The sequence below is a fragment of the Platichthys flesus genome, chromosome 15, assembly GCF_949316205.1.
Source record: "Platichthys flesus chromosome 15, fPlaFle2.1, whole genome shotgun sequence".
NCBI classification, from domain to species: Eukaryota; Metazoa; Chordata; class Actinopteri; order Pleuronectiformes; family Pleuronectidae; genus Platichthys; species Platichthys flesus.
Window position 1 is genome coordinate 839,031 of NC_084959.1, and position 26,623 is coordinate 865,653.

General features: G+C 45.0%; 1 protein-coding gene across 1 annotated transcript in view; it reads right to left on the minus strand.

Moving 5' to 3' along the window:
- Positions 1 to 1,299: 1,299 nt before the first annotated feature.
- The window catches only part of LOC133970068 (glutamate receptor 1-like), a 35,314-nt gene continuing 9,990 nt past the window's right edge, over positions 1,300 to 26,623 (minus strand). The window contains exons 3-18 of the mRNA XM_062406885.1: positions 25,512 to 25,751; positions 19,589 to 19,773; positions 18,869 to 18,922; positions 18,216 to 18,374; positions 17,963 to 18,130; positions 16,970 to 17,074; positions 16,406 to 16,516; positions 15,831 to 16,037; positions 15,520 to 15,735; positions 14,804 to 14,924; positions 14,579 to 14,720; positions 12,819 to 13,017; positions 12,367 to 12,614; positions 9,184 to 9,298; positions 5,538 to 5,672; positions 1,300 to 2,921 (exon numbers count right to left, since the gene is read on the minus strand). Of these exons, the coding sequence (XP_062262869.1) occupies positions 2,697 to 2,921; positions 5,538 to 5,672; positions 9,184 to 9,298; positions 12,367 to 12,614; positions 12,819 to 13,017; positions 14,579 to 14,720; positions 14,804 to 14,924; positions 15,520 to 15,735; positions 15,831 to 16,037; positions 16,406 to 16,516; positions 16,970 to 17,074; positions 17,963 to 18,130; positions 18,216 to 18,374; positions 18,869 to 18,922; positions 19,589 to 19,773; positions 25,512 to 25,751 (2,630 nt within the window). The 3' untranslated portion in view covers positions 1,300 to 2,696. The remainder of the gene's footprint in view (positions 2,922 to 5,537; positions 5,673 to 9,183; positions 9,299 to 12,366; positions 12,615 to 12,818; positions 13,018 to 14,578; positions 14,721 to 14,803; positions 14,925 to 15,519; positions 15,736 to 15,830; positions 16,038 to 16,405; positions 16,517 to 16,969; positions 17,075 to 17,962; positions 18,131 to 18,215; positions 18,375 to 18,868; positions 18,923 to 19,588; positions 19,774 to 25,511; positions 25,752 to 26,623) is intronic.

The window sequence follows — 26,623 nt, forward strand, 5'->3', positions numbered from 1 at the left end:
TGCAACTGATGGAAACACATGAACAGAAACAAGTTGAATTGTGTGAATTTATCAACGACCGGTGTTTGTGTCTTTTTGCTGGATGTGGGTTGTTGTGTGTTTCTTGTGATCCTTTAATTAGTTGTAGAATTTATTTCCTGGAAATGTGACAAAAGCATGTAACACAGCAAAAGATTGTTATAACTGATCACTGATCTGTTTCATGGACTTGTCGAGAGACAAATCAAACAGAATGAGATAGACTAGCCCAGAGGTCTTCAACAGGGGGTCCGGGACCCCTAGGGGGTCCGCGGAGGTACTGCAGGGGGGTCGCAAAATGTTTGGTTGATTAGACAAATTGATATATTTTTTATAATTTTTTATTTATTTTCTAACAAATTTCCCCTCCACAAATTTAAATGTCTTTAAATACACATTAACATGCATCCTACATATTGAGAGGCTGATTTGAGCCTCTGCCTATTGTGTGAAACCCATCAGGGTCCGACATTTCACTAATGTGGGAGTATGTGTGCCACAGATGGCTTGAGGATTCATTGTCTCTTCTACATGTATGTTTAAAATAAAACATGAATATATGAACCTGTGTTATATTTGAATAGTTTAGTATTGAATGCACAATAACAGGGTAGCTATGTTTATACATGGCACTGGGCCCAGTTTAATATAAAACTCAATTTTATAGAATATATATAGTAGTGGGTCCCTGCTCCATCTCTCCAGCTGTTTTGGGTCCTTGGCCTGAAAAACTTTGAAGACCCCTGGACTAGCCTGTTAATACGTTGCGTGTAATAGAACGTAGCATGTTAGCATACCTGCAGAAGAAGTTGATGATCAAAAATCAGGTGAGACGTCAACATCTTCATCATCATCTTCATCATCTTCATCATCTTCATCATCTTCAGGTGGTTAATGAGCATGTTTTCACTGTCTTGGTTGATATTAGCTTAGCATTTTCACTAGCATTAGCCAACCCTTACAAGATGTTACTTAGCTAATGCTAAGTTATAACATGTGAGATTTATGAGCTTCCTGTTTCCATCCTCTTAGCATCATAACTGAAATCCATTAAACTGTAGAAAAAAATGGACAATTGATAACAACATTTATTCCGTCTGAGTTTCTCACTCGTTCCACATCTTGTTTTCTTCAATTGTTCCCATTTCAATACCAGAGGGAACCAGTGAGTATTTTATTAGGACCTGATTCAAACAAGTTATTTTCACTATCAATCACCGGATGTATTTAATCTTTCATTCATTTAATAATCGGATCAGTTGATTGTCAATTCATTTGAATAATCATTTTAAACCAAACTGACAGAAATGTGCACGTTCATCTGAAGTGGAGAATTTAATTTGATCGTTTTTAAATCAACAATATGTAACTTTTATTACTTTGAATTAGCTGAAGCTGAACTGAGATCAGTGAAAAACACTCTGAAGTTTTTAAAAACCAGAATTTATCTCCGATATTCAGCAGGAAACTGTGAAACATGAAGAATTCGTTTGGTGGATTTGTTACAGCAGCAGCTCTTCAGGGTCAGGAAGCAGAGGATCATGGGTAATATTTCAGTGCAGTGAGTCAGAACATGAAACCACTTCTTCACTGGGACACAGAGACCAGCAGAGTTCATGGTGTGAGGCTGCAGGGGGCGCTGTTCATCAGTAGCTGTTACAAAAAGTGTTGATCGAAACTAAACATTTGAACTTCAGACTCTGACCTTTAACCTCAACATCACATCAGTGTTTATTCGCCACTTAATAAAGTTTTAGTAGAATTTCAGGAAAAAATAAAACATGTGACAAATACATCTTCTCCACTTCACCCTCATGTTCATCAGCACACGCGTGTTCGTCTGTGTTTCAAAGTCTAAAGGATGAAAACATGCTCAAATCTCTTTTGTGTGAATGTGACTGAACGAGGAGGAGGAGGAGTGACGGGTAGAATAAGAAAAGGAGGAAGAGGAAGTCGTCAGTCGAGTCTTTAAGAAGTTTCCCTCCTCAGTTTCTCTTATTGCAGAAGAGGAGGAGCTTATAGAAAAAGTGGAGCCTCTGGTTGTGAAGCCCAGTCGCTCGTCTTGCAGGAGCAGAGTCCGTTTCCTCCTCCTGTCGTCCGTCACATGTCGTCTTCTTCTTCTTCTTCTTCTTCTTCTTCTTCTTTCTTTCCCCACAAATTCTTCTCTTCCTCTCCATCTTTTTCCTTTCTAATTCTATCTTTCCTCAAATCTCATCACTGTTCCTCTCCTCTTCCTCCCTCCATCCTCTCCCTTCTTTAACTTCTGCTGCCTCCATCATCCCTTCTTCATACTCCCTCCACCTTTTCCTCTCATCACCACCAATCTCTTTTCTTTGTTCATCTGTTCATCTGTCTCTCCTCATTTCTTTACTTTCTTCACCATTTTTCTTTTCCTGAATCTTAACCCTTTCCCCCCTCCTCTTCCCTCATCTTTCTGTCTCTTCCTTCTCCTCATGTATGTTCTTTACCTCCCTACAACCTCCATCTTTTTCTTCTTCTCCCTCACGCTCCAGTCTCGTCCTTTCTTCTTCTCTCGCCTTTCATTCCTTCTCCTCTTCTTATTTTTACCTCCCACTCTCATCTGTTCTTCTCTTCTTTCCTTCCCCTCGTCTCCTTCCCTCTCTCGTCACCGACAGACAGACAGGAGCATTCCGTCCAATCAGGAGTCAGGGTTTTGGTCACATGCCGCTGGACAGTCCCATGCCGGCAGCTTTGCTCATGCAGGGTAAACCTTGAGCTCCAGCTTTTGGGAAGTCGTGCGCCATCACGCGGCCGTTCTCGCCTCCGAGTCCTGAAGCTCCTCCTCCAAAACCGCCCACAGCCGACCCGCCTCCTCCTCCTCCTCCTCCTCCTCCTGCCATCCCACCGAGTCTGGTGCTCATCATGGCGGCGTCGATGAGCTCCTGTGAGACAGAGAGAAAAGGAGCTCAGTGAAATTTACAGGAAGATAAGTTTAGACAAATCAAATTGTATTTGATTAAAATAAGAAAGTTGTTGTAAACTGAGTGAAACAGAATCCAGATGTTAGAAGCTTGAATGCTAACATTAGCGTGCTAACAATGCTTGGCAGGTACAACGTTTATCATGTTTAAGCATAGCACATTAGCATGCTAACGTTTGCTTATTTGCACTAAAAAGGTTTGGACGCTTTCAAATGTTGTTCACATTAAACTCATTAAAGTTATAAAGTCATTGTTAGTATTGATTCTATGACAGTGATTGACTTTGAGACTGTGACACATCTACCAAGATTAAAAACTTCTAAAATTAACTAAAAAATATAAAGAATTGTATTAATGGATTTAACTTCAGCCAGCAGCTTGGTTATTAATGCTTTGGGAAGAATTGAGTTTCTCACGATTCAGAAACTTGCGCCTCGTTCTTTCATCTTGTTCAAACATCGAGTTCACGAGTTTCCGGTTCTTCGTTTCTTTCTAATTTCAAAATGGATTTTAAGATTTTTATTTCAGGAAGTGTGTCTTTAAACATCTGTCTGTGTTCAGAGTTATGAATTTAAAAAGCTTAATTAACGACAAAACGATCAACCATCAGGATGAACCACAGTAAACCCTGTGAGCTACGAACTCACTGTCTCAACATGAACCTGCAGGTTGTCGCCTCTGACAGTAATAACAGTAAAAGCTGTTTCCATCCCTCCTCAGAGGAGCTAATGATGTGGATCCAGAGTTAATATCCTGTCTCGGGGCCTCGGAGGCTCTCGGGCCTCCTCGCTGGGGTCGTCAGGCAGATTGGAACAAACAGATCTCAGGTTTATTCATTCACATGAACATCAGCGTGGATCTCTCGTCTCCCTCCCGCCTCCACCTCCACGGCAGGAAGTCTCCAGCTCACGGTCCGTCTGCGTCGACTTCACTGTGAACAGCAGGGGCTCTCTCTCTCTTTCCTTCAGCGTCTGGTCTCTCGCCCTCATCACTGACTCACTGAGCGTTTTATTCTCAGAGCGACAGCAGCATCTGTCTCAGTGCTGCCGCCTGCAGGCCACAACACACGCCTGCGATAACACTGCAGATCTTAGTGAAAGAATAAAAAATCACTTTTATTCTTTCACTAAATCGCAGGGGGTAAAAATCTGCTTATTAACTTTTTTAATGAAAATCGATTTGGCAAAACTGTCGCGTCTTTTAATGATTTTTCCTAGAAATAAAATTTGAAATCTTCACAATTTATCGTCTGGCCCAAAGCGGTGAACTCGTCCGTCACAAGCACGAAGACAAATGAAGGAGTTGACGGCAGAATTACCGTTTAGCAAACTTTCATACGTCAGCTCGAGAAGGTGAGCGGCTTGATTCCTTTGATCTGGACTCAGAGATGAAACAGACGATCATGATTCCCAGAGGATGAACCCTTCATGAGCTCGGTCATAACAGTTTGTGTTGAAGTTTTGTTCAGATGTTTGTGTTGGCCTCAGGATGAACGGTGACGTTCACACTGCATCTCAATCATCGTGTACTTTGTGTACTACATGTACTTTGTGTACTACAGGACAGTGTGACTGACTGAAGTATCTGGTGTGCTCCACCCTGCACCAGCTCTACGTCAGTGTCACACACAGACCTCTTGTATCTGAGGAGGTGGTGTATTGACTGCAGTGACCAGCTCCAGCTCTGCAGCAGGTAGCCGCTGCTAACCCGGCTCCATCTGCTCAGACTGATGAACCCGCCACACGTGACGTGAGGGTTTGTGTGCGTCCTCCCTGTGTGAGAGGAGAAGAACAAAAGTCCAGCAGAGCAGCAGCCGGGTGCAGCTGCTGTGGAGACCACGGCTCTAATGACTTGTTTGTTCCTTCTGAGCAGCCCATCAAAGTCTCAGCATAAACCAGCGTCTGTAATGAGGCGGCCGCAGTTTCATCACACGAGACGCCGGCGAGGACGAGGAGCTCCAGATCGGTTCAGACAAACAGAGTTCAGCTGAGGCTCGTTCAAATGGCAGCGAGGAGGAGCGTCACTCGATAAAGAGTTTGAATCCAGAGCTGCTGCAGAGACGGAGCTCCTGATGATCCACCAATCACAGCGACTGATCTTCACTGAACAGACGGATCGATCCTGTCGTCCAGGGCTGGAGACACAAACTCTGACCGTCTCCGTCGAGGACGTCTGGTTCCGTCTCTGAAGGGAATCGTCTGGTCGTTGTGTTGATGAAGAGACCATTTTGTGTCTGTGTGTAGAATCGTGTACGTTCGCTTTGTGTTAAATAATCAGTTCACAGTCAGCACTGGATTCTGAAACCAGAGGTTCATGTTCTCCAGAGGATGAATCTTAAAGACTTTCAGGATCCATTGACTCATGTTCTAAAGTTGTTCAGACATTCATACTGAAATAAACTGACATCACTTCTGTGATTCTGACTTTCATCATCGCCTCCTGCAAAGGGACGTCTTTCCCAAGAGCCTCAGCTGCAGATATTAGCATGCTAAGCTAAACTGAACTAAAATGCTCACGGAGCTGCTAGCATGAATGTAGAAGTGCTGAAGCTGATTCTCACGACTCCATGGAACTCACCTTCATCCTCCTGGACTCGAGCCGGGACTTGTAGCAGAACTCGACCAGGGCCACGAGCATGGCGAGCCCCAAGCCGCCAATCAGAATATAAAACACTCCGGCCACGTTGCTCAGACTGAGCGCGCTCGTCTTGTCCTATCAGCACAGAGGGGAGGGGTCAGGGACAACCAATCAGGGCGCAGACAGTCGTCACTGACAAAGCTAAAATAAAATATCTGTCTAACTAAGACACTTCTTCAGATTTCAAAGGCTGTGGCGCGGAGCAGCAGGTTCTCTTTGTTCAGGAGCTTTGAGGATAATAAAGAGAATATGTGAGTGTTTCCCAACTTTCAAAACTCTTTAACACAAAACCCAAATTTAATGGAAGTAAAGAACCAAATTTAAATAGAAACCCTTCAATTTAAAACTTCTTCTTCTCTGTTGCCTCAGATCAAAGCCTTTGACTGAACATATTTATCTGTCTCATGCAAATTCATGCGACTCAAACAAAATCAGGGAAAATAAAATAATCTCTGAACAGAAAGCGTATTTATTAACTGTCCTACACTGGATGGTGTCTCCGTCTCTACAGAGCAAGCTTATCACTACTGGAGTGAAGAAGTGATATTTGACTGTTCTTCACAGTCAAATATCACTTCTCTCAACTTTAAATCCTTTAAAAGAACATTATTCTAGAGACCATGATAATTTATTGAGTTCTGGTTTCGCTCGTCAGACACATGCATCACTTGGTGTCGATGGGCGTGTCCTGAAGCATAGCGTGGAGCTGGGAGGAGCCTATCAGAGGGCTTTCCTCTCCAAACTGTCACTTCAACCTCAGCCAATCAGCTTCAGAGGAATGTGAGAAAAGACGATTCAAACTCAGACTGAAACAGGTAAATTCATATTTATTTTACTGGGACACTTTTTCAACTTTAATGGTTTAACTTTATCAGATGAAGTGATAAATATCAGTTGATTGACAATGCAAATCGTTTTATTTTACAGGAATATTTGACAAAATGTTTGTTTTCATTCTGATGTATTAATTTCTAAATATTTGCTAAAACTACGGTTGTATTATTATCAGACATTCTCTGCTAATCTTCACTTTTAAGTTTAAAGTTTAACATGTCAAATTTAAGGATTTAGAATTGTATCTGTAACTTAAGTTCAGCAGAGTGATAAATAAATATATTCTATTTATTTTGCATTATGTCATATTATATACGATATAAAATGTTGTGTTTGTTGTGAATGAATAGTAGTTGTTGTCCTATTAATTTATGAAAAACAATAAATAATGGAACGTTTTATAAACATATTTGCATCCCAATGTTTTCACTTCACCAGAGTTTCAGTCTGAAGTTTAAATCGTCTTTTTCTCTCTCCGTTAGTTAGGGTTTGTTACACAGAGCGAACAGGAGGCACATGACAGATTGGAGACAAAAACATCATCATTGTGTGATTGTGGAGGGAAGGGGGGGGGGGCTGTGGTCAGTGGCTTGGATTTCATTTGGTCAGCAGCCAAAGACAGAGAGAGAGAGAGAGAGAGAGAGAGAGAGAGAGAGAGAGAGAGAGAGAGAGAGAGAGAGAGACATAAAATCTGACTTTTTACATGTGACGTGTTTGATTCAAATTAAAACGATAAACTGACTTTTTTACTCTTAAGTTTCTTTTTCACTACAGATTTTATCACGTTGACGCAGAATAGAAAACTTGTCTTCTAAAAGTTTCTAAAACTTGAGGACAAACTCAAATTAAAGTGTGAATGTTGAAGCTGCATGCGATCGTGGATTTTAGATTTTATAAAGTAAGAAGTCAGATTTTGCGTCCTGTCTGTCTGCGGCTGCTTCAGGGTCGGAGCCGACCGGAGGATTTTCTGGAGAACAGAAGGAAAGCTGAGCAGAGAAAAGCCTGTGCTGGATTTCTACTGATCTGGAGACGTGAAAAACCTCTTCTCTCCAAAACGTCTGCTGTGTCAGAGTCGGCTGAAGTCCAGCTCTGACTCTACCTTTTGTGGAAACTAAGTTCATAAAATAAAGTCTGAATGAAAAACGCTGAGTATCAGAGTCACAGGGCGTTAACGTCCCGTCAGAATATTTAAACACGATCATATTTCCCTTCGTTCGTCCTTCAGCTCTTCAGAAAGATCAGCTGAGCAGCAGCGTTTCACTCTAGAAACAAAAAGGTTTTTCAAAAGAACTAGAAAAGAAATTCTCTCTAAACATAAAACTAGATTTTTAAGCTCCTACATCTGAATTTTAAAGTTGGATATTGTACATTTTGTTTTTAAAGGAATAGAAATAAAAGAAGATTTCTAGGACAAGCAGTTCTATGTTATACAGTTAACATAAAAGCTCACTGATGTTATATCTACAGACAAATATATAACATCATAAACAATAAGCGGTTAGTTTATATTGACTTATCAAAGTTATATGATAGGACACATGTTGTGTTGATTATAGGTTCTGATCAAGGCGTTATTATGTGTGAGGCCTACACTCATAGACAGAGAGTTACATCCTGGTAACTACTGTGTTATTCAATGAGAAAGATTAGAGATTAAATAAATATAAAGAAAATATCGAAAGAACTCGATCAGACTTGAACAAAAATCCAAAATGGGTTATTGTCAAAAACAGAAACAAAAACTGCTACTTTGAGAAAAATGAAATGTGAAAAAACCTTTTTCTTTTCAGAGGGAAGCCGCTGAGTTCTGGGGCTTTGGGTTTGTGTGTCTGTCGGGGGAGCAGGAGGGGGGGGGGGGGGGGGTAACCAACACATGTGGGACCAGGCCAGAGAGCGACCTCAACAACTGACCTTTCTGCCGGAGTCCTTGTGTCCACACTCCCCCTTGTCATACCACCACTTGTTTTTCAACTTGTCTAAGATGGCTTGTTCATTGAGCTTCAGTACTGCTAGGTTTACTGGGATTCTTCAAAGAACCATGGGAGGCAGGGAGGGGGTGGGGGGGTGGGAATAACATAAATAACATTATGCACCTCCATGTTATGTTATGTTATTGTTCAGCTGCACAGGGGCAGCAGCAACCATATTAGCGACAGTAGCATTAGCTGTACAGAAGCTGTGATAGGCTACAGACTCAATAACATCAACAGAGAAGAAAACAAACAAAACAACAGACACAGTCTCACAGATACAACTGTTGTAGAAAATGTCAGCATCAAAGTGATATGCGTTAATACTCCATCTAGCTGGTTGAGCCTGACTCCCTGTGTGCGAGATGTGTATTACTATATCACTTTGGGTAACCGGCAAGAGCTGAACACACTCCGGCCTCTTCAGGAGGATCCGTGCAGAAGAAAGAAGAGGAGTTAACCTCAGAGGTCACGTGACCCGGGGAAGTATTTTATCATCTGCAGTGACTACGTCTGCCAGGGAGGTTATGTTCTCACCCCCGTTTCTTTAACACTGTGCGATAGAAGATCTTTTTGTAAACTCCCTCTAATACAACAACTTGATGGATCAATCCCCTTCTACTACTGAGGTAGAAGTAATGTAACTGTAGCTGTGACCGACACCAGGGATCTAGCCCCCCCCCCCCCGTGGTGTCATCCGGAGCGTGGCTAGTGGGAGCTGCTGCCGGTTACCCTGGTGTGCCATTGCCTGTCGTTACCCGTTGGGGTTACGGTGATCTGACCTTGGAGTCCCCTCCCCCGGTGCCGCACTCTCCCTTGTCATACCACCATCTGTTTTTCAATTTGTCCAACAGGCCCTGCTCGTTCAGTTTTAACACTGCCAAGTTAACAGGGTTTCTACAGGGATGATAGTCACAGTGAGGGATAAAAGGGAACTGAGTGTTAATGAGCAGAGGACGCGTCATGGAAGAGAGCAACATCATCACGTGTGTTATGACAGGCAGGTTATTACTGGTGAAACACGGAAGGAAAGATTCACTGCTCCTCAACACAGAACTTTTTAAAATGTTGCATTCCATCACTTAAAGGTTTGTGTATCATTTCCACAGAGCTTTTATTCTGAAGGACTCTTCACTGGGCTGATTGAAGCTGAATCAATCCTGTTGATACTTAAATACTTTACTTTGGTCACAGGACTAGTTACTAGTTACTAGTTACTACGTCACCTGGCTTTGCTCCTGTCATTATTCCCTCAGCCACTAGAGGGCTGTCAGAACTAATCAGAAATGTAACCAGAAGTTGTAATTGGCTGGAGCCCAGTGAGGAGCTCAAGGAAGAAAACATTTTAGAAATGCCTGGATTTGAAAAACTGTGAATAAATCCCAGAACTGACGACTGTGCACAAAACCTCGGCTTCACATTCATGTGCGTTTCCTCCCTGATACATGAAGGAGAAACAACATTCATGCATTCAGATTTTCACAATGTGAAATATCACATCACTCAGGTTAAAAGAATTGACGTGAATCCTTGCCGTCCTGTATTTGATAAGAATCACCAGAAGTTTCCTGTTGTTCTCCTTCAGGTACCAGTGAGGACCAGAGCAGCTCAGAGGAAGCAGTGATGATTTAATGGTGATGAAAAGAACTGGGATCATTGAAATGACTCAGTTGATTCAGATTGAAGAGACAATAACGTGATCAACACCATAAGAGCAACAGAAGAGTGTTGGTTCTAAAGAAACAGACACGACACAGACAATTATTAAGATGAGGAGAATAAAAACAGTTAAAATATGCACAAACTAAAAATGTAAAAAATGTGAATCCAACTAATCTGTTAAAATAAACATCAATTAGTAGTTGAGTATAAAAGACGATTGTTGTTTGGTGGAATAAGCTGAGAGGATATTATATTAGATGATATGAGTAAAAAGCAGAAGTGAACATTTTCAGCAGAGTTTTAAAACATACCTGTTTTAAAACTGGACATTTTGAAAACACATGAATTGTAACATTTTGGAACAAGACTCGAACAGAAGCACAGTCATCGTACGTTTGACCACAGCGACACGAGGACAGAGCCGATGCTGAGGACACGAGGACGTTGGGACAGACAGACGCTCGACTCAGAGACAGAGACTCAGTGAAGATTAAACTGTGAATAACGTCTGTGGCTCTGCTTTTTACAATATTATCAGTGAATGTCACAGTTCATTAATTTGATTTACACAAATTTAAAACCATTTAACTATGAATGTGGAATCTCAGACTGCTCGGCTGTAAGTTGCCGTCTCAGCAACACGTTTCTCCACAGATGAAATAAAGTTCAAACACGGAGGAACATAGGTTCTCATCTCATCTGTGAACTCATTTCCTCTCTGAGTCGGGGTCGGCTGCAAAATGCTGATGTTCGGCAGAAAGAACGAGAGCAAAATGTTCTCTGAAGAAAAGTGATGCTGCTGCCAGGTGAACAAGTCAGGGGATTCTCACGTTTTAGCTGAATTCAGATTTTGTGTTCGGTCACCAACCCACAATAAATATATATATATAATAAACCAGTTAACTGTCCAGGGATCTGTGGATGTTGAGTTTGTTAACACAGTCTGAAGTTTGAGACGGCGTCCGACTTGGGCGTTGTTGCAAAACAACAAAAGAACAAAAAAATAAACTGATGTGTTTGTTTTCCTGATAACACTTTAATGTTGCAGTTGGAAGAGGAACCGGCTGATTTCATTACTGCTCAGAGACGGTTTATAGTTCTGCAGAGTAATTATCATTTTTCATATGAGAACCAAATTGCTTTTCCATGAAATAAAGATGAACCAACATGGTGATGAGGCTCGTTCCAATCTTGTTTTTGGTTTCACCCGACACCAGCATGGTTCCATCGATCGGTGGTTTGTGTGTTTTCAGAGTTGTGTGGACGTCGATGCAGACAGACAGGCAGCTTGGCAGACAGACAGGCAGTAACAGACGACAACAGACAGGCAGTAACAGACGACAACAGACAGGTCAACAGGCCGACAGGGCAGGAACAGGCAGACAGACACATACTGACAAGGACAAACAAAAGAGAGAGATAGACAAGACAGACAGGGAGACAGATTAAGAGACTGACAATCAGACAGACAGAGACACAGACAGACTAACAGACAGTTAACAGGTCTATCAAACCCATGGTGGGTCAGTGTTTCCTCACGTGAACAGATTAGTGATGTTCACACTTCATTAACCAACATGGAGCCGAGTCAGTAGCTGCTGAGGACTCCACCTGGACTTTACTCTGATATTCTGGAGCTTCCATGTTGACATGGACTGTAAATAAAGATGAACATTCTCAGATGTCAATGCTGCCCTCTTGTGGTGATGGCGTAATTTGTCTGTGCAGTAGAGATCGTGGGGTGGAGCCGTGGTATCGACGTCCCGCCCACACATGTGCTGGACCAATCCTGAGTCAGTCTCGGCTGTCAATCATGACGTCTAAACTGTTTTTATATCATCAAATAACTGATTCAAACCAAACTGATCAGAAAGTTGAAGAAACATCAGAGAGAAGAACGAGCTGAAAAGATGGAATCATCTTTACAAACATTTATTTAACGTCTACTTGATGTTTAGTTTGGTCCATGTCCCATCTGCTCACATGGAGGAGGCTCATGAGCTTAACTGGAGCCAGCCACTAGGGGGAGATGAGAGATTTATTCATCTTCATTCACAGTCTCTGGTTCTGTTGTGTTTGCAGCTGATCTGAGAGATTTGACCACGTCACCGTTTATCGAGTCTCAGGGAAGAAACACTACATCCGCTCCTGACGTGTGACTGGTGACCACTGGTCAGAGATCAGATTCCCAGTAGGTTGGGTCAGTATATATGTACATTTCCTATTCTTCTAATTTCCCACAGAAACAGACAAAACGAGACACGGACACACTGACTGTCCCGGTCCAGATGTTCAGCGAGTACCTGAGGGCGGATCCTTTGGGCGTGGCCACCCCGTAGCCTTTGGAGTCCAGGTTGCCTCCGACCTTCATGGTGTCGCAGGGCTTCCTCTGCTCGATGTACTCGTTCATGGAGGACTCCAGCAGGTAGGCGTACTTCCCCTTCGACTTCCGGACCCGCATCACACCTTCGTCCGTGTTCCTGACGAACACTGAGGGGTCCGTGCTCCGCATGTAGGACCACATCTTCTCAAACACTGCGATCTTGGACCTCTAAAGGTTAGAAGAAGAGAAGAGGATGAGTTCAGAACCCGTTGCTTGTTGAACGAGGCTCGTTAGCGATAGCTTGTTGATGCACTTCTCTGTGACAGGTCCATGTTTCACACGTTAGATATCTTGTTGTGAACTTGTTGTTTCAGATCTCGTGCTCAGGGCTTCAACCCTTGTTGTGAGTTTAATCTGAGGAGATGTTCTCACCATAAAGAACTCTTTGGTGGAGCCTCCATCCAGGGTCCCATAGGAGATCTCAGTCTGCTTGGCCAGGTCCTCTGAGCCCTCGATGGGGGAGACCATCCTCTCCACGGTGAGGAAGGCTGCCAGGTTGGCCGTGTAAGAGGAGATGATGATGAGGGTGAAGAACCACCAGACGCCTCCAACGATCCGGCCGGAGAGAGACCTGCAGAGAACAAGTTCAACCTTTAAGAGTCAGATCTGTGGCACACACAGACACACACTGACAAACACAATAAGACATGAGACATCAGATCCCACAGGTTGTCTCCAGAGAACTAACGAGCAGGAAGTCAACGTGGTTCATGTTTGAATCCTTCATGAGATGAACGAGGACTTTCTCCTGCTCCAACCCTGTGTCCCCCGTCTAACAGGCTCCAGAGGACAATGTTCCGATTTTAAAATTGACTCTTTTCACGGATTTGGGGAAAAATGAAAGTAAAATAATTTGTTCACGCCCACATTTCCTCCAGTAGGAACGAGAGAAGATTTATATCCAAATGTGTGTTTGCTCCCTGAATCACAGGACACGCAACACACATGTAGGTTATCCTCATGTGACAACAAAGAGTCGGCGGTGTGAACACACACACACACACACACACATACACACTAGCCCTACAGTCCTCAGCAGCTCCACAAAAGGTCACCCTGCTAGATGGCACATGAGAAACATTAACACACTAAAGAAAGGTTGAGACAGTTAGAAAACACACAAAGCGACAACATGTCCTCACAACGATTGTAAGAAACTTCAAAATAAGACAAAGGAAGGCGGCTGCAGCTCTGGACGTGATTCTGAACATTAGAAAATTAAAACAATTAAATTAAAACTCACACACACACACAGACACACACACACACACATACACACACACACACACACAACCTTAATCACAGTACATAATGCAGAGTTATTTTAATGAGGTTATGAGGAAAACGATTTCTGAAATATTCATAAATGCAAACACAGTGACACACTCATACATATATTAACACACACACGCACATGGACACACTCAAACACACATCCAGAATAGAAAGAGCCTCAGGCCTGAACACTACAGTAACATATAACTGACCCGGCAGCACGTCACACAGATTGTGTGTGAGTGTAATGATAACGGGTTTGTGTGTGTGTGTGTGTGTGTTTGTTATGATAACGTGTGTGTGTATGTGTGTGTCATGATAACGTGAGAACGTTTGTATTCTCTTTCAGGATTTTAAAGATAATTCCTGTTTCCCACAGCTCGTGTTCATTCAGGAGAATTGTTTGTTGTTGTTGTCGGCTTGTGTTTCTTGTACACAAACAACTTGTCCAGCAAAGCAGACAACTGCTTGTGAGACTGACACATGTGGCATTTCTAAACAGAGGAGAACTTAAAAGACTTTTTAATATTTTCAAAAGACTTGGATGTCATCAGGTTTTTAGCTTTGTGAAGATATTTCAACAGCACAAACACACAAACACACCAACACACCAACACACAAACACACAAACACACAAACACACAAACACACAAGCAGCTGTTCAGCCATGTAAACAGCTGAGCACGAATATTGTGTTTAGGAATCAGGGAAAAACCTGGAATGTTTTATGAATGAAATGTAAATGTAACGTTCAGTTTGTTTCAAAGTGAAAAAGATAAAAAGATTTAAAAACTTGAATTTGTGTCCAAGCAGCAGAACCAGGTGTGTGGGCGTGGCCTGAGGGTTGATCAGTTCACCTGGGAGAGATGTCGCAGCCCTGCTGCATGAAGGCCCCGAGAGAGAACCACAGGGAGTTGAAGATCCCGAAGTCGTTGGTGTATTCAGGCGACTCCTTCTCTTTCTGCTGGTTCTGGTTCTGGTTCTGGTTCTGAGAGTAACCTGACAAAACAGAGTGGTGTCACGAGGGAAACGAACTGGGCAGCTACCAGGGGACTGGAGACACGACAACAACGCTGAGATACCTGGAGAGTGAGCGAGTTCAGAGGAGGTGGGCTGAGCTCGGTGAGACGAAGAGGAGGGGACGGTCTCATCTTCGTCATCAGAGTCCTCCCCCTTCCATTCGTAAGGACTGAACCGACTCACCTGAGAGACAAAGACCAGGACACAATCTGAGAAGAAGCATCAGAAGAAACTTCTCTTCTGCTTTTTGTTCTCCAGAGGTTCAGCATCAGAACCGGGGATAAAAGAAAAGACTGAAACTAAATAAAAGTTTTAATTCCAGTATGTTTAAGTAAATGTAAGAAGAACTGGGACGGAGAGATGGTCCCAACGAAAACTACTGGGAGGAGATACTCAGTTCCTCCACTTATATGAAAGTAAAAATACTCGATTACAAGTCAAAGTGGTTCATCCAAACCCAGTTTCTCAGCTTCATGTTTATATTGTTGTTATATTTGTTTCTTTCATAATAAAGAGATCAAATCCACACAGAGAACTAACGCTTGTAAAACAGAAGAACTATTCTACTCATGAACTAACACAATAAACTTTATGGAACTTTACAACGATTTCTTCTTCTTTGGATGTTTTTCATGAAGATGCTCTTTGAATACTACAAATCAACTTTCACATAGTTGTGTTTACAAAATTAAAACCTTTTTGTATCTGTTCACAAACAGGTCATTACAGCGTATTAGATATTCTCTATGTCACCACGCTGCCCCCCCCCCCCCCTCACCAGGAAGAGCACCACGCTGACGCCGATGTAGGCGAACACGATGCACATCCAGATCTCGTAGGCCAGCGGGTCCAGGAAGGAGAACACGCCTGGTTTGGACTTGGTGGGCTTCTTGATCATGATGGAGATTCCCAGGGACATGAAGGGCTTGGTGAAGTCGATCACCTGCTCTCGCACCAGAGTGATGGTGAGCGGAGCCACGGCCACGTCGGCCTTCTGCAGAGGGGGGGGGGGAGAGACACTGTGAGGTTCATGTATCTGCTCGACCCGACCTGGTGAGCAGAATGACTAATGAAGAGTCCACCACGCACCCCGTACACCAGTTCTCCCACCATGCCGTTCCACATCTTCGTGATCCCGTCTCTGGCGCCGTACTTGCCGTCCCCCACCAGCTGGAGGCGGTAGGTGAAGCCCACGTGTTTGGCGATCTCCGAGGCGAGCTCGGCACAGTAACCCTCGAACTTGTCGTTTCCTACCAGCTGCTCGTGGTTCTTCTTCAGCATCATGTAGGGAGCTTCCTGTTCGGAGACACATGCTGAGGAGTCAGGACGTTTCTGTGCTCGCTGATCTTTGAATTTACTGCTGACCTGGTTTTTATTTCAGTTTTTTATTTATTCTACCATTGGTCCCTCGTTTATTCTTTTATTAATCACGGCTGCAAACTGGTTCCAGGTTGGAGTCAAACAAAGTGATTCAAATCACAGATTTCTGCAGGTTAGGAAAATTATGAAAGATGATTTTAAACATCTCCAACAAGTTTCTATACGTAGTCATCAGCATCAATAAACATAAAGAATGATATGTCTCATTGTGTGTTATCCGAGCAGCCTGACCCCCCCCCCCCCCCCCCCCCTACACATCGGCAGCAGGAGGAGGAGCTTCTTACCAGGATGGTGGTGACGATGTAGGTTCTGTTCTGCAGCCCGTAGGCCTCCTCCGGCGCCGGCCTGTAGATGGCGGTGTTCACGTAGCCCCTCCTCTCGTTCCAGTAGCCAATCTAAACGCAGGACAGCCCCGTTACATCACAGCTGTTATCTCCTCGCCTCCTTCAGCACCTCCTCCCAGCGCTCGAGAGGAGGTGAAGCGTTTCTTCACACCTGCAGCTACTTGATGCTCATTAAGCTTTATTCTGTGGGCTTGTGTTTTCTCTAGAAGCTGCTGACTGGACTTAACTGTCAAGTCATCACTGTCAAATGAACTCTTAGTGAAATCTTCACAAACCCATTTTCAGGATGTGAAACCAGAGTGTGCAGCTATGGAGTCAGTTTAACGATCATCACATAGAGCTCAGTGTGTCTGATGGAGGGGAACAGAACCCTGTGAGACCAAACAAGTGACGGAACTGATCATCGCACCTCGACTCAGAGGAGATGGAGCTCATCAGGGAAACAAGCTGATGGAGAGAAAACCATTAAAACCATTAAAACCATTTCACAACAGAAAGCAGCACCTTCGTGGCTCCTTTGCTGCCGAGCTCCATCATAGTCACGGTGTAGTTGGTCCGATGTCCCTGCTCGTCGAACTGAACCTGACCCGTCAGACCTTCGAGACGCACCTGCACACACACACACACACACACACACACACACACAGACACACACACACACACGTCAGAAACGATAAAAATCCTCTTTTCATTTTACTCTTCAACAGTTTATCAACTCTCTGGTGATGTCGTGATCTGGTGTTTTCCAGTTTGACCTCATGGTGGTGCTGATGTTTCCCTGTTACTCAGAATAGATGTATTCTTGTTTTTGTTGTTATTATAATAACTCATTGTCACGGTGCATTTTGGTTGTTATTAGAGATTTAACGTCAGAAGCTGACGAGGATTTAGTTCAGTACCAGTGACGTATCAAACTGGTCCCAGTGAGCTCTGAACGATGGTGAAGATCAGCTGGTTACTGAACTCGGTACTTTTCAGGACACTAGAGGATTTATGGTCGGTTCTACCCGGCGCCAATTTGAACCATGAGACTGCTTGAAATCCTAAAGGTCTGAGAACTGGCTCAGTCCCATGTGCTGGTGCTGGACCAGGTCCAAAGGGAACATGATCCCACACAGGTCAAAGACGTGTCCACAACCAGAGAAGTGGCTGACGAGAGAAACTCAAACGTCTCGACGAGCAGATTCTGCTCCAGATCAAACTTTAACTTGAGAAGCCAGAGAATCTCAAAAGCATCTTGTTCCTGCGGGTTGGAGGAGCGGCCATGACATCCCACAGAGTGAGAGGGAGGCTGACTGATCTGGGTCAGTCCACGAGGAGCTACAGCCGGGGGGAGATGAAACCGTGTGAATGTGAAACATGAGAATCATTAATGAACGTGGGAAAACAAACTCTGGTTGTTGTTTCTAACTTGTTCCTTCACAGTGACATGATGTCAAACACACAACCAATTGAATGGCCTCTGTTGATTGTGTACACGTGTGTGTAGTTGTGTACCTGTTGCAGGGCCCTCTGGATGTCGATGCCCTGTCCCCAGGGGGCGGGGGGGTTGGCCAGACACTCCCCCGCGTTGCCGCGGCGAGAGATGTCGATCCGCTGCCGGCGCAGGTTCTGGAACGCCGTCGCCATGGCGCTCACACCGTCGTAGGTCAGAGCTCCGGTGTACTGAGGAGACGGGGGGGGGGGGGGGTCACCATCGAGTGTGTGTCTGTGTGTGTCTGTGTGCGTGTGTGTGTGTGTGTGTCTGTACCCTGAGGGGCCGGCGGGCCACTTTCAGGTCCTTGGTGTCGAAGTTCAGCCAGTCCTGGTTGATCTTCTCCACGGCCGGATCGGACCAGTTCATCAGCTGGAAGCCCGTCACGTTGGCCCCCAGCTTCTGGAACTCTGTGACGTTCAGGTCCATGAAGCCCTGACACACAAACACACACTGTGACGTCCATGAAGCCCTGACACACAAACACACACTGTGAGGTCCATGAAGCCCTGACACACAAACACACACTGTGAGGTCCATGAAGCCCTGACACACAAACACACACTGTGACGTCCATGAAGCCCTGACACACAAACACACACTGTGAGGTCCATGAAGCCCTGACACACAAACACACACTGTGAGGTCCATGAAGCCCTGACACACAAACACACACTGTGAGGTCCATGAAGCCCTGACACACAAACACACACTGTGAGGTCCATGAAGCCCTGACACACAAACACACACTGTGAGGTCCATGAAGCCCTGACACACAAACACACACTGTGACGTCCATGAAGCCCTGACACACAAACACACACTGTGACGTCCTTGAAGCCCTGACACACAAACACACACTGTGAGGTCCATGAAGCCCTGACACACAAACACACACGGGTTTGATTCCAGTAAACACACACACTCACCAGATTGGCCAGGATGAAGTGGTAGTCCTTCAAGTTTCTCTTCTGAGCAGAAATCTGAGCGAGAAGAAACGATATGCTAATCACATTTCAGATGTTTCTGATGATGATAAAAATAATTCATTATAGATTTATCACACTGTGTGTATGTGTGTGTGTGTGTGTGTGTGTTTGTGTGTATGTCTGTGTGTGTGTGTCCTCTCAAACAGCTGCTAATTGGACGACTCGGTTTCTCTTTGAGGAATTAATTGCTCATCTTCATCATCAGAAAGCGATGGAAAGAAAGAGAAAAGGGTCCTCTCAGATTTAATAGAGTCAACTGACAGCAGAGAGGAAGAGGAGGAGAAAGAAGAGGAAGGACGATGGAGGAGGAAAAGAGGAAGAGGAGGCCGAAGCTAAAGAGAAATCAAATTCAGCTGCAGCCAACACAGCTTCATCACAGATCACCCCCCCCCCCCCCCCCCGACTCTTCAGGAGGAAGAGGAGCTTCACTGACGAAGGTCTCAGCTCACAAACTGTTCATCAACCTCATTCACTCAGATTCCAAAACATCCTTCACAAGAGAAAGAGTTTCCTCACTCGTCTCTCCCTGAAACCAAAGAGCTGCATTAAACTGAGAGAAGAGTGTGTGTGTGTGAGTGTGTGTGTGTGTGTGTGTGTGTGAGTGTGTGTGTGTGTGTGTGTGTGTGTGTGTGTGTGTGTGTGTGTGTGTGTGTGTGTTACCAGCTGCAGGATGGAGTTGAGCCTCAGCAGCTCACAGTTCACGATGACCTTGAAGTCCTTCTTCAGCTCCAGGTCGGTGAGCAGCTTGATGAAGCCGGACTCGGTCAGCGTGTCCAGGTTGACGGAGGTCACCTGCCAGGTCCGCTCTGCCGCCGTGTCCAGGATCGTCTGCAGCACCGACAGACCTGAGACCAGCCAAGAACCCAGGAGTCAGTGCTTCAGTATCAACTGACTCCACGTCAACGAGCTGAGGAGGAGGTGTCACCTCCTTCAGGGACTTTGAGACACATCATATTGATCCTGTGGGATCAGATGGATTCTAGTGGATCTAACGTGGTGTCACGTGACTAACTGACCTCCCAGTTCTCCATGTGATTAGGTCGATATAACTGTGGTAATGTGCACGTCTGTCGTTACACAACGACTGACCGCAGACTGATGCTGGTTCTGGGTCAGTGGTGTGGACCGCTGCCTCCTCAGAGGCGGCGTCTTCCCTAACAGGACGTCAAACGTCCCCCAGCGTCCAACAAGTCCCTGAGACGTGGACTCCAGCAGCGAGTGGATCAGCTGCTGATTTCTACAAGAACTAAAGAGTGAAACAACATCGAGGGTTGAGGCGTCGGAGTCTGATACTGGGACAGACCGATGGACCAGTGGACCAGTGGACCAGTGGACCAGTGGACCAGTGGATCACAGACCAATATAATGAGACGAAAAAATCATTCAGGCTCTGAGAGTTCTCGGTTTGTCGTCTATGGTTCGAACCAGGAACCTCCTTTACTGTGAAGAAACAGAGCAAACCACTATACCACCGTGCCGCTGCCACTCAAACACCTTCAAACCCCACCCCACCACACCTCAACACACACACACACACACACACACACACCCTGTTCAAACAACAAGTCAGCACATTCAGATTGTGGCTCGGTGCTCCTGACGTCACTGAGTGGTTTCCTGTCGGGGGGGTTTGAAGAGGCTACACGTCGAGTTGTGGTTTTCCAGAGGAATCAGACTCGTGTGATGTTTGCTGACGGCCTCAGGCCGGACTTGGTCTCGGTGAATCTTCAAACAGCTGCTTCACACACACTCAGGGTTTTTCTTTTAGTTTCAGAGGCCTGATATTAAAGGAGAGAAACTGATAAGTATCAGTGATGAGGCCGAGCCGGACTCTCTCTCCTCCCGTCGGCTGTGATTCATTATTGAAGCAGAGTCATGTGACCTCACACAGGAGCACGAGGACCAGGATCAAACCTGCAGGTGCTGCACTTTCACACATGAAGCTTGATCAAAGATTCAACATGTGACCTGAGGATTCTGGGTATTCAGGTTTTTACAGTTTATCAAACGTCAGCTCACTGACACGTCTGAGTCCAGTTCTGTTAAAGAAGGAAGTCAAACATCCATGAGATCAACAACCAGAGATAAACTCATCTTCAAATGTCGAGTTTCTACAAACTAACTGAGTCAACTCTCATCAGCATTTTATAGTTCACAGACAGACACACACAGAGACACACACACACACACACACACACAATAACATGCACACACACACACCATGTTCAAACGACAAGTCAGCAAAATTCAGATAGACTTCAAAGACCAGCGAGGCACACGTAGAAAAAGAGACTTCAAAGATTCTCTCTCTCTCTCTCTCTCTCTCTCTCTCTCTCTCTCTCTCTCTCTCTCTCTCTCTCTCTCTCTCACAGCAGTTGGTGCAGTGACAGAATCCTCGTGATGAACTGTCGATGTCAAATCAACATTAACTCTGGAATCACGTAGACATCTTTTTTATGAATGAACAATTAAACTGTAATAATAAATCTTCTGGATCCGAAGCGATGAAAAGCAGAAAGAGAACCTGTGAAGCTGGAGTTGACTGATGGTCTGAAACCAGCTCAACCAGTAAATGACTCAAGCTGGTCCCACTTTGAAGTTGATGGGTTCTGGACTCAGGGATTGGACCCCCCGGCTCAGTGATGTTGAATCCAGCTTTTAACTCTGGTTTTCATCACGTGTCATTTAGAAACTAAGAAATCTAAAATGTGAGGTGCATTGAAAAATCTTTAACAGTTTTCTGATGCACGTTTACATATTTTAAATCTGAGATAAACGATCCACATCAGAGCAGTGACTGAGCACCGTGGAGGTGGAGCAGGACAGTGAAGCTCCACAGCTCATGACACCTTGTCCACACACTTGTGTCCATGTAGAGATTAGTTCCCTGGATGCAGAGCAGAGACTCTCAGGGAACTTCACTGCTGTTTGATCGTCTGATGGGAAACTGCTCATTAGCCTCCACACAGTGACACTGTTTACAGCTGCAGTGACGCACAACCACACACACTGAGCAACACAAAGTCAAGTGTTAATGATAACGTACAACATTCAATTAGAGCGAGAGCGAGAGAGAGGAGATGAAAGATAAAAACAGGAAGGTACACCAGAGGGAGAGAGGGGGGGGGGGGGTGATAATAAGAGAGAGAGGGAGAGAGACCAGTTTTATAAATATAGACACTAATCTGCTCATCGGATTTACATAAACATCCTTTATGTTTGTCGTTTCTACGAGAGGAGAGGAGAGCAGGACTAAAGAAAAGGAGGAGGAGAGGAAAAGAAAGGAAAGAAGGGAGGAGGAGGAACATGGACTGATGGACCGACACAGGACCAGCACTGGACCAGCTCAGGACCAGCACAGGACCAGTAGATTACCAGTAGAGGACCAGCACAGGACAGTAGAGGACCAGCACAGGACCAGTACTGGACCAGCACAGAACCAGTAGAGGACCAGTAGAGGACCAGCACAGGACCAGTACTGGACCAGCACAGGACCAGTAGAGGACCAGTAGAGGACCAGCACAGGACCAGTGGAGGACCAGCACAGGACCAGCACTGGACCAGCTCAGGACCAGCACAGGACCAGCACAGGACCAGCTCAGGACCAGCTCAGGACCAGCACAGGACCAGCTCAGGACCAGCACAGGACCAGCACTGGAGCAGCTCAGGACCAGTACAGGACCAGAACAGGACCAGCACAGGACCAGCACTGGAGCAGCACTGGAGCAGCTCAGGACCAGCTCAGGACCAGCACAGGACCAGCACAGGACCAGCTCAGGACCAGCACTGGAGCAGCACTGGAGCAGCTCAGGACCAGCTCAGGACCAGCACAGGACCAGCACAGGACCAACACAGGGCCGATCCAGGACAGCATGACACTGTGCTCAGACTTCTGCAGTATGTTCCCTTCACTTTGAGTTTCAATAACTTTGGTGATGGTCCATTTGAATATTGCGCCACCACCTGGTCAATCCACCACTTTGGTTTGAGATTAAATGAGAAAACAAATCAAACCTTCCCTTGGATCCAGTGATTGACACTCCCACCATTTCCAAAAAGCTCCTAGTTCACTAGAGAGCTTTAATCATGAGAAAAATATCTGACTTTTGTTTTGATTACTATTCTCTGAGTCCAAATTAACTCGACCTCCTGAGTGAGATCAACTTTTAAATAATCTCTATTTTCAGACTCGCAAACTGCAAATTCAGATGTAGTGTCTCTGGAGAGCAGCTCTCTCACCGGATCCCTGATGATGGTCCAGAACCTGCATCCCTCCTGGCCCCTGGTCAAACATGGGGATTTTCTGGACTCACTGATATATTGAATCCTCGGATCTGATAAACTGTGTTTGACTCGTTCTCGGCTTTAAACCCATTTTATCGTTGACAGTGTTTTCTTTCCAGAAGCTAATTAGCTCGTCCCTTCTGGACCACAGGATCATCAGTCTGATTGTTTCGGTTGTTTTCGTCCTCGTAAGGATTTCTTGTTTACTCCACTTCAGAGACACTTTGAATTGAGTCGAGTCGAATTATTACAAATCAAACTCATAAAAACTCAAGAGATGAAATCAAGACAAACATAAAAACATCTCTGGTGTCGAGTTACACAAAAAAACAACAACTGTGACGCTTTCCTCCTGTTTCTGGAACCTGAAGAAGAGAAGAAGAAAGACAAACTGTCTCGCTCGTCACACAGCTTGTAACGAGTGTGTTGGAGCGTGGATAACAGCGTGTGTGTGTGTGTGTGTGTGTGTCTGTGTGTGTGTCTGTGTGTGTGTTAGCGAGACATTAGCCTAGCGACGCGGCAGCAGCAACCACACACTAAATCCGTTTCATGTTCAATTACACAGGATCTCTGCTCATGCGAGTTGATGCTCCCTGGTTTATCTCCTCAGCAGCTGCTGTCTGTGCGTCTCTCTGTCCTCCACTGATTTATTTCTATTAATGAAAAGTTCACTGAGCCACGACCTCGATAAACGCCTTGCTCAGCGGCACTTGTGTAGAACATAGAGAAGTGAGAGCGCCCCCGGTTCTCTGGACAGTTTAAGGAAGATGCTTCACCGCACACACAGTTCTACACTTTATATATACTCAAAATCACAAGACATCCAAATAACCACACAGCTCTTATAGCTATGAGCAGGAGGAGGCGGAGTCTGTGGAGGCTGTGTCCATGGCAACGAGACAGAGCGATGATTATGGGATGAGTCAGCATCGATAACTTCTTTATCTGAGTGTGTGTTTGTGTGTGTTTGTTGAATAATAAAGGGCAGAGCAGACTTGTAAGTTTGTTATGTAATAAATTGTCATCTGTTAGCAGTGACAATACACACACACACACACACACACACACACACACACACACTCACACACACACACACACACACACTATCAAAGGCTTTGGGGAGTCGGCAACAACCAGACAGAAATCCGAGCCTCACCACTGAGGAGACGAGGAGAGGAGGAAATGAGGAGAGGAGGAAAGGAGGAGAGGAGGAGAGGAGGAGAGGAGGAGGTGAGGAGGAGAGGAGGAGAGGTGGAAAGGAGGAGAGGAGGAGAGGAGGAGGAGTGAGTAGTGAGGAAGCGGACAAGGTGACAGATATGAAAGAGAAGAAATAACAAACAGAGCAAAAAGGCTAAAAAACAAGATGATGGAGAAGATGCAGAAACTGAAATAAAGTAAATGTTCTTCCTGTTTGTGATTCCTCTCTTCACCTCCTCGACTCTCTCCCTCTCTTCACCTCCTTGACTCTCTCCCTCTCTTCACCTCCTCGACTCTCTCCCTCTCTTCACCTCCTCGACTCTCTCCAGCTTCCTGCTTGTTCCCTGGACTGATCTCAGATCTGGAGTTTCAGCTCAGTGTTTATCAGCTGGTTGCTGTTTTATTATCCATTAGCACAATCTCTTCAATTTCTCCTCCAGTCACAAATGTCGTCTGCCAAAGAAACTTATTACCTGATCCAAAAGTTATCATTTATCCTGAGGTGACCGGCTAAGGAGATTGTTACAGAGACAGCTGCTGGGTCGTTCCTGAGGGTTAAGATCAAAAGACCTTCAGGATTTGCCATCTGAGAACTTGTTTATTTATTAAATTGGATAAAACACAAGTATTGAACTAGTTCTAGTGTTTAAATTATATATCTTCCTTCACATCCTCAACTCAGACAAAATGATTCCGTCTCCGAACATTTTGTGAAAGTTGTTTTGTATAAAATCAAAGCACATGTAGCATCACCTTCTCTTCTCTTATCTCTGAGACCGTTTCTACGTGTTAAGCTCCTGGTTTCTGGAAACCTCCTCCGCCTCCGACCAACAGCAAACATCTCCTCCACAGATGTTGAGGATCAGTAACATGAGACGTATTATCACTCCAGATACACACGAGGCTTCCTGGGCAGATGTAAGAAGCCTCAGCTCAGACCACGTCAGCCACCGACTGTCAAACAAACGCCCGACCTCAGATCCCGGCTGCAGCCGACTGAGAGACTCACAGGGTGAACGTGTTTGATTGACAGGCAGCAGGAGACGGAGACCTGGGTCTGAGACCTTCCTGACAAACACCATGAACATATGAGTGTCCTCACCTGAGTCGGAGCTGTACATGTAGACGAACCTGCTCCAGTCCAGCTGCTCCAGCAGAGCCATGAGAGGTTCCTGCAGCTGAGGACGCAGCTGCAGGACGAACTGGTTGTTGGTCTGAACTGGGAAAGAGGGCGTGACGAAGCAGACGTGCAGGGAGCCGCAGAACGACATCAGCATGTTGACCGTCTTCCGGTCGTACAGACCCATGATGGCGTACACGCCCTTGGAGAACTGGGAGCAGACTGGGACAGGTGGAGAAACAGAGGGAGGAAGAGAGAAGGTTATTACAACAGAAGATTCATCTTTACAACATGTTCTCAATGAATCATCTGATCTAGAGCACGGACAGGTCGCCAGAGCAAAAGTTCTCTAACGTCTTGTTTTGTCCAAACCCAAAAGATTTTTATATCAATAAAGTAAATTGGAGAAAAGTCCTTTAGTAAGATTCTGAAACCAGGAAATGTTTGACAAATTTGGCTTCAAACACCAAATGACAAAAGAAAAAAGAAGAAATCTGCTGGAAATCATCTGCTCAGCTTCTACAAGTCACATGGGCCAGATAGAAGTTCGTTAAACCACGAAATGTAAATAAAGACGATGACACGTCTCCATCTTATGGTTATTACTTATTGAGGTCCCGCCCATACACGTTCTCGACCAATCCTGAGTCAGTGTCAGCTGTCAATCATCACCTCTTTATATCATCAAATAACTTAGCTCTACTATTTGAAGCTGTCATGCCGTCGAATGGGTCAATTGACTTGTTCTTTACTGACATGTTCTCTTAAGTTTGTATTAGTTAGTAACTCAAAGCAACATTTTATAAATCATGAGTCGTGTTTTGTTTCTTCTTCGTGAGAAATGGCTGTTCACTGTCATCAGCATCTTCCAGTGACCCGCGAGTTCGATTCCTTCCTCCAAACCAGACGTCCTTCGGGAGAGGAACAGCAGTGAAATCTCTATTTGTGTAGTTTTTCTCCTCCCTGTCCCTCTCTCTTTCAGCGTTCATCCCTCCATCCTCCAGCTCGTCTTCCACCTTCTGTCCTTCCTCCGTCTGTTTTCACTGATGTCCTCTGTCTTGTTTCAAGCTCCACTTGTTTTTTATCTGCTCTGA